The 17,221-nt window shown below is 32.4% G+C and overlaps 1 protein-coding gene across 5 annotated transcripts in view; it reads left to right on the top strand.

Moving 5' to 3' along the window:
* The window catches only part of Dop1a (DOP1 leucine zipper like protein A), a 106,810-nt gene that overhangs the window by 50,360 nt on the left and 39,229 nt on the right, over positions 1–17,221 (top strand). For 3 of the 5 annotated variants that reach the window (XM_071613234.1, XM_071613233.1, XM_071613237.1), the window contains exons 8-16: positions 427–536; positions 1,430–1,538; positions 2,905–3,025; positions 5,069–5,188; positions 6,961–7,075; positions 7,870–8,100; positions 14,026–14,647; positions 15,274–15,548; positions 16,880–17,032. In XM_071613234.1, coding sequence (XP_071469335.1) covers positions 427–536; positions 1,430–1,538; positions 2,905–3,025; positions 5,069–5,188; positions 6,961–7,075; positions 7,870–8,100; positions 14,026–14,647; positions 15,274–15,548; positions 16,880–17,032 — 1,856 coding nt within the window. Of the gene's footprint in view, positions 1–426; positions 537–1,429; positions 1,539–2,904; positions 3,026–5,068; positions 5,189–6,960; positions 7,076–7,869; positions 8,101–14,025; positions 14,648–15,273; positions 15,549–16,879; positions 17,033–17,221 lie in introns of those variants that run through there. The other 2 variants (XM_071613236.1, XM_071613238.1) reach the window with 2 other exon arrangements.

Genomic DNA, 17,221 nt, shown 5'->3' with positions numbered 1-17,221 from the left:
ATTAAAGGACTAGTAAATACCAATATCTCACATATGGTATCAGTCTCCCAATCAGGCAATAAAACATACTCTTTGATCTTCTACACTTTCTGTGAATTTTTGGCCTGTCCACACAACTTACTGCTTGGAATGAGAGCCCATAATTTTAATTATATTAGATATTGTGAGTCTTCAGTTATTTCAATCTCAGTAAAAATTTTTTTGGGGGGTGGACAGGATAATTCTGGAAGAATATTATCAAATTTATATATTGAATTGGTTTTCCTTTATTAAACTATCTAAAATGATCTCTCTTGCTGACATTGAATGGGCTACTAATTGGTAAGTGCTTAGTGCTGTTTTTGAGATATTTGCTGTTTTGGTGTTTAGTAAGCAACAGTTTTGAGAATTTCATTTTAATTCATTTTGTGATTTATTTTCATGGAGGTTTTGATAACAACGGTGCTATCATAGGACCCAGAAGCACAAGACACAGTAATCCTGAAGAACATGCCACTTACTATTTCACTACCTTTTCAAAAGAATTGTTGGTCCAGGTAATAAGTGCTTTCATTGTTCTTTGCTTACTCAATAACCACTAAAGTTACTTAAAAAAAAAAAAAATCAGACAAATCTTGCTTAATTGAATACATAGTTGAAGGGGCAGAGACAAGACTCAGATACTTCCTATGAATAATCTAATAGACTATAATGAGACTATAATGAGATAATGCTACAATAAAATCAGTAATCATAAGCTAGACTGTCATATAAGGCCAAAGGTTTTTTGTCTCCTTATTTTGTTGTTTTCATAACTTTTAAAAGATAGTTGCATCCTCTCACCTTTCTGCCTCTGAAAGTTGGAGCTTTTCCAAAAGTAGGCTAAGACCTGTATTATTTTCTAAAAAGCCTCAGGAAATTTGGGCTGTAACAGGAATCTAAATGTGGCAAAATTGCCACTATAATGGAAAGTTAAAATGATTCATAGATTTGTTTCATATTAATTTTATTTAAGTTTTATGTATTAGAGATATCTCAAACTGAGAAAATTCATGATATCTGAAGCATTTTAATGAGGTTATATGCTGAGTTTTGAGTCACTAATGGCAAAATAATTGTGTAACAGCAGATAATGCCATGATGACAGGGCCTAGTTTGGAGATCATGATCTTAAAAAGAAACATTTTATTTGGAGGGCAAACACTCAACTCATGAATATGTCTTTCTTGATTATCTTTGACTCTTTTACTTTCTTTCCTAGAGAAAATATAACCACTGTTTTCTTCTCTCCAGAGAGATGAAAATAGCATTTTTCTTCCTGTCAGAGGAAGAAGGTATCACAAAAGCAGGAAGATATATAAATCTCCATTACATGTGGTTATATTTTAAAATATTTTTTCTTTAAAAATTTTCTGTTACTAAATGACTAGTGTACTTTTCTGTTTTAAAGGCAATGGTGGGAATCTTACAAGTGAATGGATTTGGAGAAGAGAGCACTCTAATGCAGGATCTAAAACCTTTTCGTATTTTAATCAGTTTGCTGGACAAACCTGAGCTAGGTAATATATACTGCTGCTTAAAGATGACATGTGGTAGTTTTATATTGCTTCAAAATAAAATTAAGACAAAGTCATTAGGAAAATTGCTATATTTGTTTTTATTTTTTTATTTTGAGACAGAGTCTCACTAAGTTGATTAGGACCTTACTGAGTTGCTAAGACTGTCTTTGAACTTATGGTCCTCCTGCCTTAGCCTCCTGAGTCTCTGGGATTACAAGCATGTGCCACCACACCCCACAGGAAAATTGCAGTATTTTGAGGTGGCTTTTAAATACAAGTTCTCAAATTTTTTTTTCTAAAGTTCACTCTTCAAAGTTAAGAGATTACAAGTATGCATAAGCCTGTATGTTATCATCAGACCTAGTACTTTTTGCTGCATATGTAGCAGAAGAGTCATGATTTCAAGATGTTATCTAAGTTCTTCTTAATCCTTATTAAATAACTGAAATTGAATAATTTCTGATCTATTGTAACTAACTGGTAGTTCATAAAATTCAAGGACTGAAGAAGAAATATTTTTATTATATTTCTCCTCTTCCCCACGATGCTTTTTATTCTGTTGTCCATTTCTTCACTGTATATTTGTTATATTTTAGATCTATTGGAAAGTTAATTATTATATTTGAGACAGAAATTAATAAAAATATAAGTATTATAAATAATGAAATAAGAAAGTGTGTAATTTCTTCAAATTACATACAGCTGTTTTAGCAAATATGACAAAACTCATCAAGTCTCAAAGTGAAAAATGATACTTTAAAATATAAAAATAATAAGTTCAATCAATGGCTTTAGAAGGTTTACATTTTAGGTATTAAATGAAGCTGAGAAAAAATTTTAAAGGAAATTGGCATGTGTTATAGCAATAAAATTTAGCTTTATGTATTTTACAATTATTTAAGTAATAGTAGTAATGCCAGTAATATTTACTAAATAAAAAATATATTTGGGGAGCTATGCTTGTACCTTACAGAGGAGTAGCCCGATACCCCTTAATATATAAATATTTTTCCTAATTCTTAAAACTGCCTTCTAAGTTTGGTATTTATTATCCTTATTCAGAATGAGGAAACTAAAGCTCTAAGAAGTTAAATAACTTATCCAAGTAAACAGAACTATTAACTGACCAAACTAGTTGTCTTGGTTCTGTCATTTCTCTTATATGTGAATCTATACTTTAAATAGACATATGTTCCATTATTTGTTAACAAGTTTCTCAAATTGTGAAGTTAACTTTAGTCTCTGAATATAAATTTTTTTAAAAATATTTGCTTTAAATCATCTTTTAATTGGGCCAATTTCCAGATAATCAAGGTTTGCCATTGCTAATTAATTACTGTCTTTAATTTGTATATTATTATTTTAGGACCTGTAATTCTAGAAGATGTTCTGATTGAAGTGTTTAGAACATTATATTCTCAATGCAAAGCAGAATTGGATCTTCAAATGGAACCACCCTTCAGCAAGGATCATGCTCAGTTAAGCAGGTAGATTACTAAAAAATTCAGCATGACATAAAAATACCCTCACTTATTAACATTGATAAAGTAGACACTACTCAGTCAATGTAACTTGAAGTACTAGTAATAACTGGTGGAACTTTATGTTTGATGAGTAAAATGAAGTTTAAAATATCACTATATTTTAGTAGTATAAAGTATCCTAATTAACTGGCCTCATTATTCAAGCAGAACTTTAAGCATGACAGTACAACCACCACATTCCAGAGTTTGCTTTTAATCACACCAGTTTAGAAAATTAGATTTAGGCAGTTAATGAACATATATTGGCTCCAAGAGATTACATTTACCAGATGCACAGGACAGTGCCACATGTCAGTTAATAAAGGAAGTTGTATCTTGCTTGGTAACCAGTCCTGGTTGTTTGTGTAAGGTAGTGCCTCTTGGTGACCTGACATACTCAGGGCCGAGATTATACGATCACAAAAAGAGGAAGATGGAATAAAAAGCCACTGGATATTCACTTATTTTAAGTTTATTTCTTCTTTCAGGTAAATACATATTTTTTAATGCCTGGGACAAATAATATAATATTTGTACATCCTGTTCCCAAAGACAGTAACAGAATACATGCTGATATTCTTTTTCTTCTCTGCTTGAACAAACTACTTCTTTTCTAGTAACATCTGTCATTATAATATGACAAAAATTCTAAGGCTATACATTATTTAATTTGCATTTCATTGTTATCTCCTTTGTGTTAAGAGATACCCTAGACTTTCCTAAAGCATACTTTTATTTGCATATAAGAGCATTTTAAGACAGTTTTTTATTTCTGATGTTATAAAACCCTGTATTTTTTAATTGTTTTTTTTTTTTTTTTTTTTTTTTTTTTTGTACTGGTATTGAACTAAGGGGAACTTGACCACTGCACCACATCTCCAGCCCTATTTTGTATTTTATTTACAGACAGGGTCTCACTGAGTTGCTTAGTGCCTCACTGTTGCTGAGGCTGGCTTTGAACTCGTGATCCTCCTGTCTCAGCCTTCCAAACCACTAGGATTATAGGCATGCACCTTGCAATAACCTTTATTTTAGTTAGAAAAGTTAATGATGAACCTAGCACTATATTCCATACTCTGCCTGAGAATTGATCGTGCCCAATATAGTTTTAGTCTTTTCTGCTGTCACCTACTAGTTGTATTTACAGTATCTCACTCTATAAAATCAATTTTTTTAATTGTTATAAAGGGTTAAAATATTAAATTGTTTTTATTGCTATTGCAGGAGAAAAATAGATAAGTAATAGTCTGAAGGGCTAAGGGTAGCCATTTGAAATAACAAAATGATTTTTCCTTCATTAAATTTCGATAATAATGGCTTTTTATGATAGTAGTCCTATTTGTTCTTAGTTTTCAAGGTAAGAATAATAATAAGGGTGAAACTGATCCAAATAAACTTACCCTTTCTTTCCTGAAAGATGGTGGAATGAGATGGAAATCATTACCCTAGGTACATGTATGACTGCATATATGATGTTACACTACATTGTGTACAACCAGAGAAATGAAAAGTTGTGCTGCTGTTGTGTACAGTGATTCAAAATGCATTCTGTTTTTACATATACCTAATTAAAATAAATTAACTAACTAAAAAAAGAAATTCCTAAATAGCATAGGAAAGAAGGCAAAGTTCTTCAGAATCAAGGCTGTTAAAATCAAATTACTACTGATGTGCCAAAGTTTGGTGCAAAGTTAACAGTTATGCACTTAAAAAGTTTTAAAAGAATTTCCTGTTCTTTTGTAGTTTTTATTATGCAGAGAATTATGCAAGGCTAATTTCTGATCTTGATCATACATTTGAATTATGAAAACTCAAAGTGTGAAAAATAATTACATAGAAAGTAACAGGAGTAGTAATAGATAAAAATGATTTGTTGCAATCTTTTTACTAGCACATTTTCTAGTAGCTACCTAGGAATATGTGTGCCCTAATAATATTGCACTCAAATTTAAATTTGAAAAACAAATATTAATATTTTTTAGTTTTTGTTTCTTCTCTTTTCTTTAGTAAATTAAGGGAAAACAAGAAAACAGCAGAGCTGATTAAAACTGCCAACCTTCTCTTTAATTCCTTTGAACCTTATTATATGTGGGATTACATTGCTCGTTGGTTTGAAGAATGTTGTAGGTATGTTAAACTATTTAATAACATCCAATGCCAACATTTGATTTTTTAATTGTTCAATCTAATGATAATAATGTTCTTTTATACATTCTATTACTGAAAACTATTAATTATGTACTAGCCATAATCTGGCTCTACCGTGTCACTCTAGGATATAAAAATCATTGATCATATAATCTTAGAATTAGAAAGCAGCTTAAAGATGAGATAGTCATTTATCAGTATAGATGAAAGATTTTACCTCTCTAGCCTGTAGTAAGTAATCCAGCTTTTGTTTGTCAGAGAGAGGATAGCAGGTATGCTGTTGGGAAAGTGTGCTGAAGCACACTTTGATTAAAACTCCCTTGGTCATTTCTGTGTTTTTAAAGCTATAGGATTAGCCCATATTGTCCATGGTAAGCAATACCTCTTAGGATATAAAACCTAAAAAAAAAAAAAAAAATGGTTTGAAAATTTTAGAATGCTAACAAACCAGAGTAAAATCTAACTGGATTCTAGTTTAAATCCTCTCAAAACCAGATTAACCTCTCAAGCCTCAGGGAGCACATAGTCAGAAAGTAAACATATATAATCTTTGGTTTAAGAGTCTTTCGAGATATAAATGTTACTGTTATTTGTGAATTTCTTTAATGACTTCTAAGGTTGTTTGCTTTCACATTTGGCAGAGTTGAACACCCAGTGAAAAGCATTGTAGTAGGCATATAGATAATCCTCCTTTAAAGATCTTATTATGGGTCAAATAAGAAATGCACATGTATATTCCTAGTATTAAATTAAAATTTTTAAATGCCTCAGATTAAAATATAGAAATGCAGGGAATTATGAATATATTTTTATCACCTGACCTTACCCTAGGTTTTTACCTTCTATGTTCACAAACATACATCCACCCTTCTGTTTATTTCTGTGTTCACAGACACATATCCATGCATCTTGAGCTAACAGACACATATCCATGCATCTTGAGCTAACATGAACTACTCACTGAACGCACATTACCTTTTATGAAGCTGAATTTTTTTTGCTATTCTTTATAAATATTCTGCCCTCTTCACCCATTGCTAAAGTCCTACACAGAAGTCACCTACCTTTCAATAGCCTTCCTTGACTGCCTCACATCACCCATCAGAATCAACTACTCCCGCAATGTTGACGTAGTCATTTGTCTGTGTGCTTATATTTCTTACTGCTCAGGGACTATATCATATTCTTTGTATCTTCGGAGTATAGGGCAATGTATGGTAATATAGGATTAATATAATTTAATATGAATGTTTGTTGGAGGAATGATCTCTACTACTTGGATAAGAAGAGACTTCCTGGAAGTGGTAACATCTATTCTCAGACCTGAAAAGATAGATACACTCTAGATGTGAGAGAACGAAGTTGGGGAGGATAGTAGTCCAGGAGGACAAAATGGTTTAAACAAAGGCCCTAATTTTAGACATCAACTAGCAAATAATTCATTTTTAACTAGGAGATGATGTCTATAGTGGGGGCAATGGTGAATAAGTTCCCAAAAGTAAGATCCATCCAGAATACTGGAAAGTACAGGATAGGAGTTTCAGTTAGGACTAGGAATCTTGCTTTGAGAATTCTCCACAGAGGTACAGTAATGTCCTGTAAAAGGGAAAAGAGAATATGTCATAACCAGAACATTACAATTACCATGCATGACCCATTTTTGACTTGGCCCTCATTAGAAAGACATTGATATTGTCCATGTATTATATCACTTAATACTACACTTGATAAAGTGAATTTTGTCCTTTTAGGAGGACACTGCACGCCAGACTTCAGATTGGGCCTGGAGATAGTAGTGAGTCATCTGAGTTACAACTGACCAATTTCTGCTTACTGGTGGATTTTTTGTTGGATATAGTTTCTTTGGTAAGACCACCTTGGTAACAAGATATCAAGGAAATCTAAAAACATAGTCCAGATATTTCATGTTGGAGATAAAATCTCATCTTCAAATAAATCTCATCATTTTTTTTTCTTCTTTATGGTGCTGAGTTTAACCCAGGACCTAATGTATGCTAGGCACGTGCTCTACCACTGAGCTATTTCTCCAGCCTCAAATAAATTTTATCTTTAAAATTAAATTGATTTTCTTCCCTTGTATATAGTTTTTTTCATAAAATTGTCAAGTATTTTGTCCTCTGATGTGTATATATGTATATAAAATACATGGAATATACTTTCTAACTGCATGTTATAAAATCTTAACTGTTCAGTATGTGGTAATGTAATGCTGCATTTGTATTCATTAATGGTTCTTTCTATTAAATGAAGACTGTTGGAAATCTTTTCCCCTTATGTTTTCTCTCCTCAATTTTTTGCTTTCTCATTTTGAAGCCTACTAGAAGTATGAGGGTGCTGTGTCAGGTATGACATTCAGCCTGTTTTGTTTTTAACTGATTCTATTCACTTTTGTTATAAGTTCAATAATATAGCAGATAAAACTGGGGTTATTTTATAATATATGCTTTGAAATACTTAAATTGAGAATTTGGGGATAGAAATTTTATGTCATCAATAATAAATTAACTATACAGTGTTAATTAAGAGCATGATATCTGTAAAATGAGTAAAATTATTGCTGAATTTGTATAGATTGAAAAATAGTATGATTTTGAAGTTATAAATTGTTTAATTATTTCTTATTTTACTTTTTTCCCCAGGAGACTTATATTGAAATCCAGACAGAACACTTGCCCCAGTTGCTGCTCAGGATGATTTCTGCCCTGACAAGCCACCTCCAAACATTGCGCTTACCTGAGCTCACAGATTCTCTCAGGCTGTGCTCAAAGATTCTTAGCAAAGTCCAACCTCCACTGTTATCTGCTGGCACTGGAGGTGTGTTGCAATTTGCAAATGGGCAGAATACCGTCAAAGAATGGGAAGACAAAAAGGTAATTCTAGCTGTTTTTTTGGTTATTAGACCAGTTATACTTCTTCAAAACAGAAGTTTCTGAGTTAAATCATTTTTACACAAGCATTTAACAGTGATGTCTTCTTAGACCCAAGAGCTATAGCAATAGAACATTTTGTAGGCCTTTTTTTTTTTTTAAATCTGTATTAGTATTTTCCAGTAGAAGTGGTCATGTATATGTAATTCATATCATGTGCAACCAGAAGAATGAGGAGTTATATTCCATTTATATATGTGTCAAAATGCATTCTACTGTCATGTATAACTAATTAGAACAAATAAAAAATTAAAATAAATAAAAATTACAATGCAAGTAATATATGTGAAGTATTTTATACTTATAATATGACTCCATTCAAATACTAAATTTTTATGAGAAATACTTGGTCTCTATTGAATTTGTAAAATTTACATTTGAAAAATTGGAGTCACATATCCAAGTTGTTTCAGAGTTTTTAATATCTAAATTATTAATGCTAAAATTTAAATAAAATTTCAAATTTAATTCCTTATTCAAACTAGCCACTTTTTACATTGTCAGTAGTTATACATGGCTACAGGCTACCAAATTGGATAACCAATCTATATGTAAACTATACTATTCATTTTCACTTGCATCAGTCTTATCATCATCCTCTTAAAATTTAGATGGTTAGTCTTCTCAGTCATCCAGATGTTTAATACTTTCTTAATGAAACTGAGTAGAATATTATAATAATTTTAATGTCTTACCAGTAATAGACTTAAACAACTCTGAAACACTTAGGAAAAAATCAATAATTTAAAAGTTTTCCATAATAACATTAAAATTGTTAGTAAACATGAATGAAAACATTCAACTGAATTATATAATAATGATTACATTGAATTTAAGCACAGTGGCAGTCCCTTAAAACAAAGATTTGAAAATTTCTAGAGTATCAAGTTTATTGCCTACATCCTAGGTTTATTTAATTGACCTTACTTTTTTTTTTTTTTTCCTTTAGTTGCTTTTTTTCCCCTAGGCAGGCAAAATATATTTTAGGATGATGTCATGCAAACTTTCCCACCAGGAATTAATCCTAAACTTTTTTTCTTGGTCCATTTCATATGTGAAATGAAATTACCAAGCTTTTGGTCAATTTAAATGTACTATAGGATTATCCTATAGAAACTGAAACCAGTTTGTCTTATTTTCTTTAAAACCTGATCATTAATATATATATATATATATATATATATATATATTTTGCGTCTATACCATTGCTGGAAATTTATTTTATTGCACTTTTTCCTTAAATTATGCTGCTGAGATTTTCTTAGAAATAAAACTAAATTAGGTGTTAACTAATTTTGAGACTTTGGTTTTCATTTGAATGAAATTAATGAGAGTAAGAGAAGGAAGACCCTCAGCATTCTTTCAATAGCATATTCAAATACGTGAAGATTCACTATGTAGAAAATATTCAGGGGCCTTCTTAGTGTATATGAGTAAGGTAAATGGTAACATCTACTCATATTAAATGAAGGACAGTTAAATAATATATTTTTTTAAATTATAAAGTGTCATTAACCCTATTAGAGTATGCCTTTCCCCATCTATGGTTTTCTCCTCTGCCTCTAGACCATGTATTTTTTTTCATATATTTTTATTGAGTACAATATATTATCTTTGCCTGGATGTATGAAAATTGATCATACTTAAAAGCTGAAGTTGTTTTTCTATATTCCATTTTTTAATGTGTAAGTGAAGGACTGACTTTTTAAAAAAATTATAAATCTATCCAGATAAGGTGTGACATGCTTGTAATTCCAGCTACTCAGGAGGCTGAGGCAGGAGGACCACAAGTTTGAAGTCAGTCAGGGTAACTTGACAAGACTTTGTCTCAGGATAAAATTTTAAAAAGAAGAGGTGTGGATGTAACTCAATGGTAGAGCACTTGCCTAGTACATGCTAAGCCCTGGATTCAATTCCCAGTATGCGGGGAAAAATGATAAATCTTATTTGACTCTATGTACTTCATGCATTTTTTTTAATTATTGTACTTGATCTGTATACTCAAATACCCAAAATGTCATTGCTTTCTATTTTCAGAAAGATGTTTTATTACAAAATTATGCATATATATGAACATATGTATCTATGTAATATATTTTATACCAATCAATATAATAATTGTATGCAAGTTCAGTTAAATTTATGGCCTTGAACTAACTGAATATCATCATTTTATGACCCTTTTGTTAAGAATAATACAAAAATAATTTTACAATATTCTAAATTTTATCATTTGAGAGGGTCTTTTAAAAAATGTACATGATTTCAGATGGTCACCAAACTTTTCAATGGAGAAAATTTGGTTAGTAAGTTCTATTCTGATAGCCACCTCTAAATTTGACATTATAATAGGAAAAGTACTCTTACTCATGTGCTTTGGTGAAAAGAACATAGTTTAAATCACCTCATCTGAGCTATTCTAATAATTGCTAAGCTTATCCACTATGACTTGGGCAGGGTTTTTTCTTTTTGTTTTTAACCTTCCTGAGCCTCAGTTTTCTTACCTTTGAAACAGGGAAAACCACATTTCTTCATTCAACACTCACTCTGTTAGGCATCAGCTATCCAGTGGTGAATTAGGAAGTCTCTACAATTCTCAACCCTTTTTTTCTAGATGGGAGACACATATTAAACAAGTGATTTCACATTTAATTATTGTTATTATTAATGTATGAAGTCTAAAGAGGTAGAAATGTGGAAAATGGGGGTGACCTGCCCTAGGTTAGAGACAAATGAAAGTTTTCTTGAGAAGTATTTGAGTGAAACCCTACAGGAATTGGTAGAGTAGCGGCAAGTTAGAAAGAAGAAAACACAAGATAGAGGAAGGAACATTTGGAAAGAAAGACGTGGGCAGAAAGGAGCACTATGCAGATATGGCAATGTAGCTGTGAGGGAGATAGGGGCCAATCCTTGTATAGCTGTTTTCATTGCAACAAGGCTTTTATTAGGAGTAATGGGAAGACATTGAAGGGAAAGTGGCATGATCAGATTTGTATATTAGAAAAATTGCTGTGGACTGGGGTTGTGGCTGAGAGGTAGAACGCTTGCCTAGCATACATGAGGCACTGGGTTTGATCCTCAGCACCACATAAAATAAAATAAAGATATGTGTCCACTTATAACTACATATTTAAAAAGAAAAATTGCTGTGGTTACAGTGAGCATCTGAGAAACAAAAATGATGTGGGGAAACCTAAAGTAGCACAGGTGAAAGGTAGTGGTAACTTGTGCTAATAAGATGGGAGAGTGAAGAAAGAAATGGATGGATTAGCAATATATTTGGGAAGACAAAACAAAAAGACTTAGTGGTATATTTTAAGGATAATGAGTGATAACTAACATTTTCTGAGCATTTGCTAAGAGCTAGGCATTGTAAAAAGTATACATTATTGTCATCTCAATTATAGTGGTCTTCCTTACCTACAGTTGCCCTTGCCAGCTTTTCACTTACACATGGTCAACAAGAGTCTTAATATATTAAATGGAAGATTCCTGAAATAAAATCCATACATAAGTGAAGCATTCATACCCTAACATTGGATCACAGTGCCTACATCATTCATCTCACTGCATCTCATCACGTAGGCATTGTATCATGTCATATCATCACAAAAAGAATAAGTACAGAAGATATTTTGAAACCACATTCACATAACTTTTATCAGTTTATTGTTGCTCTGTTACATGATTAGTTATTGTTTATATCTTACCATGCCTAACTTATAATTTAATGCTATCATAGTCTGTATAGGAAATATCATAGTATAAATAAGGCTCAGTACTATTCATGGTTTCAGGAATCCACTGGGGATCTTGGGACATATCCCCCACGGATAAGGAGGGACTACACAGATTAGGAAATGGAGGTTTGGAGAGGTTAACAACTTGCTAAGAATCATATAGCTAGTGAGTGTCAAAGGCCCAGCTGACATGGAGCCCACACCTATCGCTATTATACTGATGTGGAAGTGGGGGAGTAAGAAAGGGGAGCAGAGATGGAAGAGGTACAAAAAATGACTCCTAGGTTTCTATCTTAATGGCTTTCATGAGCAGTAGTGTCATTAACTGAAGCAGGGAACATTGGGTAAGACAGCTTTGAGCAACAGAGCACTGAATTCACATATTAATAAGACTGCTTTTTAATAATCTTATTCAAATTATTCTCTAGCATAAAATTACCCAAGAAAGTCATGATATGCACAACTTTGTTTAAACTAAATGAGAAACTACATTTGATTATACTTATCCTTATTAACAAGGGAAAGGTTAATGCATTCCAGCTCTACTCCAAGAACTGGTTCATTTGTTCATTTGTCCTCTTTCCCTCTAGATTATAAACTATTCATTTTATTACTACTATCTAATACAGTATCTGGCATATCTCATAAGTTCAATAACTAGTCACTGGAAGAATACAAAATTAATAGCAAACATTTAATTAGTACTTCATACTTTTCAACAAATGTTCACATTCACATGTTCTTGAACAGATAACCTATTAGATTTTATTTCTAATTTTTTTCACCTTTATTTTGTTTATTTACTTTTATGTGATGCTCAAGATCAAACCCAGTGCATCACACATGCTAGGCAAGTGTTCTACCACTGAGCTACAGCCCCAGCCCCTTATTTCTAATTTTATTTTTTAACTTTACATGCCTCATTCTTTGCATTGTTTTGACATTAGGATGGTAATTTCATGAAGTAGATTAACTGCATTTTTTTTTTTTTGTTTGTTTGAAATATATGTATTTTAGTTAATTGTTGAATGTGGTTACATCAAACTCTAAAATATCCAGCAGTTCCAGTTGCAAAAACATACCCATTCAAAAATGTAATAACATCATTGGAAAAAGTCCAATAATAAACAGTTGCTAAATTACTTGCATTTTAATCAACACACATATAAAGGATGTATTCATAAATTGTCATTTACCAGAAAAACCAAAGGTGTATTTGATTGATTGCTGACTCACTTTAAACAGAACTAGGCAGCATGATAAGCTAAGAGTGCTCATGAACTATTTATTTATTTATTACATGACAATAGCGGAATGCATTACAATTATATTTATCCATTCACAACATCATTTTTCGTAACTCTATATATAAAGTATGTTCACGCCAAATTATGCCATTATACAAGAGCTCTCATTATTATTATTTTTTTTTCTTTACAATTCTTTCTAGATAGGGAATAGGGGTAGGAGGGAAAGGGAGTGAGAAGGAGAATAGCATGGATGGTGGAAGGAGACCCTCATCATTATACAAAATACATGTATGAAGATGTGAATTTGGTGTCAACATACCTTATATACAATTAGAGATATGATAAATTATGATATAAAAATGCATTGTTATTTGGAAACAAGGATACAGATCCTAAGGATTGGTGCATATATGTATTTTTGACCTCAAGAAACTGACCTTATGATACGCATACAATTAATAATAAATACTTGGCAAATGAATATATATAATGTATTTATTAGAGCCCTATCAGTATTTCCTATTATCATAAACATATACGGCAATATAGGAACTGCATTAAGATTCAATAGAATGCAAATTAAATTGTAAGTAGTCTAAAACTTCTCTCAAAAGGTGGCCATTCCTTGGGCTGGGATTGTAGCATAGTGATAGAGCACTTGCCTATCATGTGTGAGACACTGGGTTCGATTCTCAGTACTGCTTTTATTTTAAATAAATAAATAAATACTGCTATTATTTATTATAAATAAACAAAACAATAAAACTAAGTTCTATCAACAACTAAAAACAAAAAAATTTTTAAAAAGGTGGCTGTTTCTAATTCCTGATATATGCATGTATCTACTCAGACTTTTGTTTTTAAAAAATCTCTACCAGGTATCATCAGTTGCTCTGGAAAATCCTACTGAAGTGTTTGAAGATGGAGAAAATCCACCAAGTAGTCGATCATCAGAAAGTGGCTTCACTGAGTTTATACAATATCAAGCAGATAGAACTGATGACATTGACAGGGAACTAAGTGAAGGGCAGGGGGCATCTACCATCCCAGTTGGCAGCACATCTTCTGAGACAGAAACAGCATCCACTGTGGGATCTGAAGAAACCATCATCCATCCTCCTTCCACAGTCACTCAGGGCACAGCACCCCAAAGTGGGAAGACAGCCCAAAAGACTGCAATGCAATGCTGCTTGGAGTATGTCCAACAGTTTCTTACCAGACTTATCAACCTCTATATTATTCAGAGTAACTCTTTTCCTCAGGCTTTGGCTACAGAGCATCAAGGGGATCTTAGTCAAACACAAGGAGAAACTTCAAAATGGGACAGGGATTCACAAGGAGATGTAAGAGAGAGAAACATAAGTAAACAAAAAACTTCAAAAGAATACCTTTCTGCCTTCCTTGCTGCCTGTCAGCTTTTCCTAGAGTGTTCAAGTTTCCCAGTTTACATTGCTGAGGGGAACCATACATCAGAGTTACGTTCTGAAAAGCTGGAGACAGGTAAGATTACCTATATTTCAATATTTCTGTAGCATGCTATTTATATGTAAGAACAACTCAGATATTAAAACTGGAAATTCTTAGCCAGTTAATTTTTTAACAATATCATATTAATTTATAAATCTTTTAAATGAAATACAGTCACAGTGGGGAAATTACTGTTAGAAATTTTTGTGATTTTGATGACTTTCACAGTTTGCTTGCAGGTGAGTAGAAGTTAAAAAGGAAATCTCTGGAGAAACATAATGTAACATTGAATGATTCATTGGTTTCCTTTATTATGGCAGCATCATGTATGTTTACCTTTATTTAAATTTTTATATATACACACATATTACAGCGTGTACTAGATAATATGTTTTGATAAATAGACTTCTCAGATAGGAAAATAGATTTAAGTCTGGGCATGAGAAAAATATACATTGAAAAAAAATAGTTGATGGAATTCTTGTTGCTGCTTTCTTTTTTTAAAGCTCTAAACTAAGTGAGAAATCTTAATTTTATTAACAAATCAAGGGCTAAAGGTAGGAAATATGATTGCTTTGGGTTTTTTTTTTTTTTTTGGAAATTAGAGTATGTATGAAATGTTCAATGTGGTGAACTAATTGTTTCATCTTTTGTTTCAGACTATGAGCATGTACAGCCTCCTCAGTGGCTCCAGACTCTCATGAATGCTTGTAGCCAAGCAAGTGATTTCAGTGTTCAGAGTGTTGCTGTTTCACTAGTTATGGACCTGGTAGGACTGACTCAATCTGTGGCCATGGTCACTGGGGAAAATATCAACAGCATGGAGCCTGCACAACCTTTAAGTCCAAACCAGGGAAGAGTAGCTGTGGTTATTAGACCTCCCCTCACTCAGGGCAATCTGAGGTACATAGCTGAGAAGACTGAATTTTTCAAGGTAAATTTTAAATAAATACTATTGTATGTGACTAAGATAATCACTATATGTAGTTCAGTGAAGCCATGGAGGAAATAATTTTAACTAAAAGGGAGAAAAGTTAATTTATATAGTAGAACTGATTTCCAGATTAAGTGGTTGTGACACTTTTTACTTTCCATAGAGTTAAAACCTCATCTCTCTAAAACTCCCATGGAAAGTTTTTCTGACTCTCCATTTTGCCTACTTATCATCTGTGATATATAATGTCATTCAGAAAATAATGCAGTATTTCATTTCTACCACAATAATATAGATGGTATTTTCTACAAAGAATATATGTAGGTTTGGAATATATTACATATTAAGCAGGTATAATTTTATGAATAAAAGTTTTCAATATCTGATTTCAAGTCATTGTGCTCCTCTAGATATTTCCTTCTGCTGGATTAAAGTTGATTTCTATAACATTGTGAACTCTAAATATTCTTGGATTTTTGTTAATATTGTTATAAATTAAGTACTGCATAACACACATAGCCTTAGATGGATATGACTTACTTTATAAAATCTCTGGACTGGTGATATAGCTCAATGATAGAGCACTTGCCCAGCATGTACAAGGCCCTGGTTTCTATCCCCAGCACTTCAAGACAAAAATAAAATAATTCTTAAGGAGTTTGGATTATTTGACCATGAAGTATGTTTCACTCTGTAACATTCAGTCATAAAAATTAAATTGTGTTCCACATTATATTTGTATCCTAGTAAAGAGAATATATTTTAGCCTTACTTCACTAAATATCATGAGACTAGTGAAATGGGATCTTATCTGCTTTCTGCAGAAAGTTCTTATTACATTTCTGATGTTAAAAGAAATATTATTAAAGGACCATCATGAAAAGATCTAAGGGTTTAGGTGATCAGAAAGTGGTTAGGTGAATGGCTTTATTTTAAATCTTATCCAAGTGCGCAGTATTAAATACCTTCCAATGAAGTGTGGTGACATATGCCTATAATCCCAGTGACTTATGGACCAACCTGAAGCAGGAAGATCATAAGTTCGAAGCCAGCTGGTGCAGGTGGGAGGGTGCTTTTCAGGTCTGGTAGTTAAGAGACCAGTTATTAGTTTATACCTAATGGGAAATGTTTACTAAATAGGTTTTCCCTTTTTTAAGTATATTTTTAGTTGTAGATGGACACAATACATTTATTTTTATTTATTTATTTTTATGTGGTGCTGAAGATCAAACCCAGGGCCTCACATGTGGTAGGCAAGTGCTCTACCACTGAGCTACAACCCCAGCCCATCTTTATGATTTTGTAATGGTCACTTTTATATCTTTCTATAGCATGTAGCACTGACATTGTGGGACCAGCTAGGAGATGGTACACCTCAGCACCACCAGAAGAGTGTGGAACTTTTTTATCAATTGCATAACTTGGTTCCTTCTTCTAGCATCTGTGAGGATGTTATAAGTCAGCAGTTAACCCATAAAGATAAGGTAAATCCTGCTCTTCTTACACTGTGCACTGCATGTGCATACACACACACACACACACACACACACACACACACACATTATACCAAAAGGTAAGTTAAGAAAGTAAGGAAACACTCTAGGAAAATTATGATAGCTAGCATCTGAATAAAGGACAATATAGTTTTGTTCTGAGTCATGTATTATATTTAA

Source organism: Marmota flaviventris, chromosome 6 (assembly GCF_047511675.1).
Source record: "Marmota flaviventris isolate mMarFla1 chromosome 6, mMarFla1.hap1, whole genome shotgun sequence".
Taxonomy (NCBI): domain Eukaryota; kingdom Metazoa; phylum Chordata; class Mammalia; order Rodentia; family Sciuridae; genus Marmota; species Marmota flaviventris.
The sequence above is the reverse complement of the archived record's forward strand: the minus strand, read 5'-3'. Positions and strand labels throughout refer to the sequence as shown.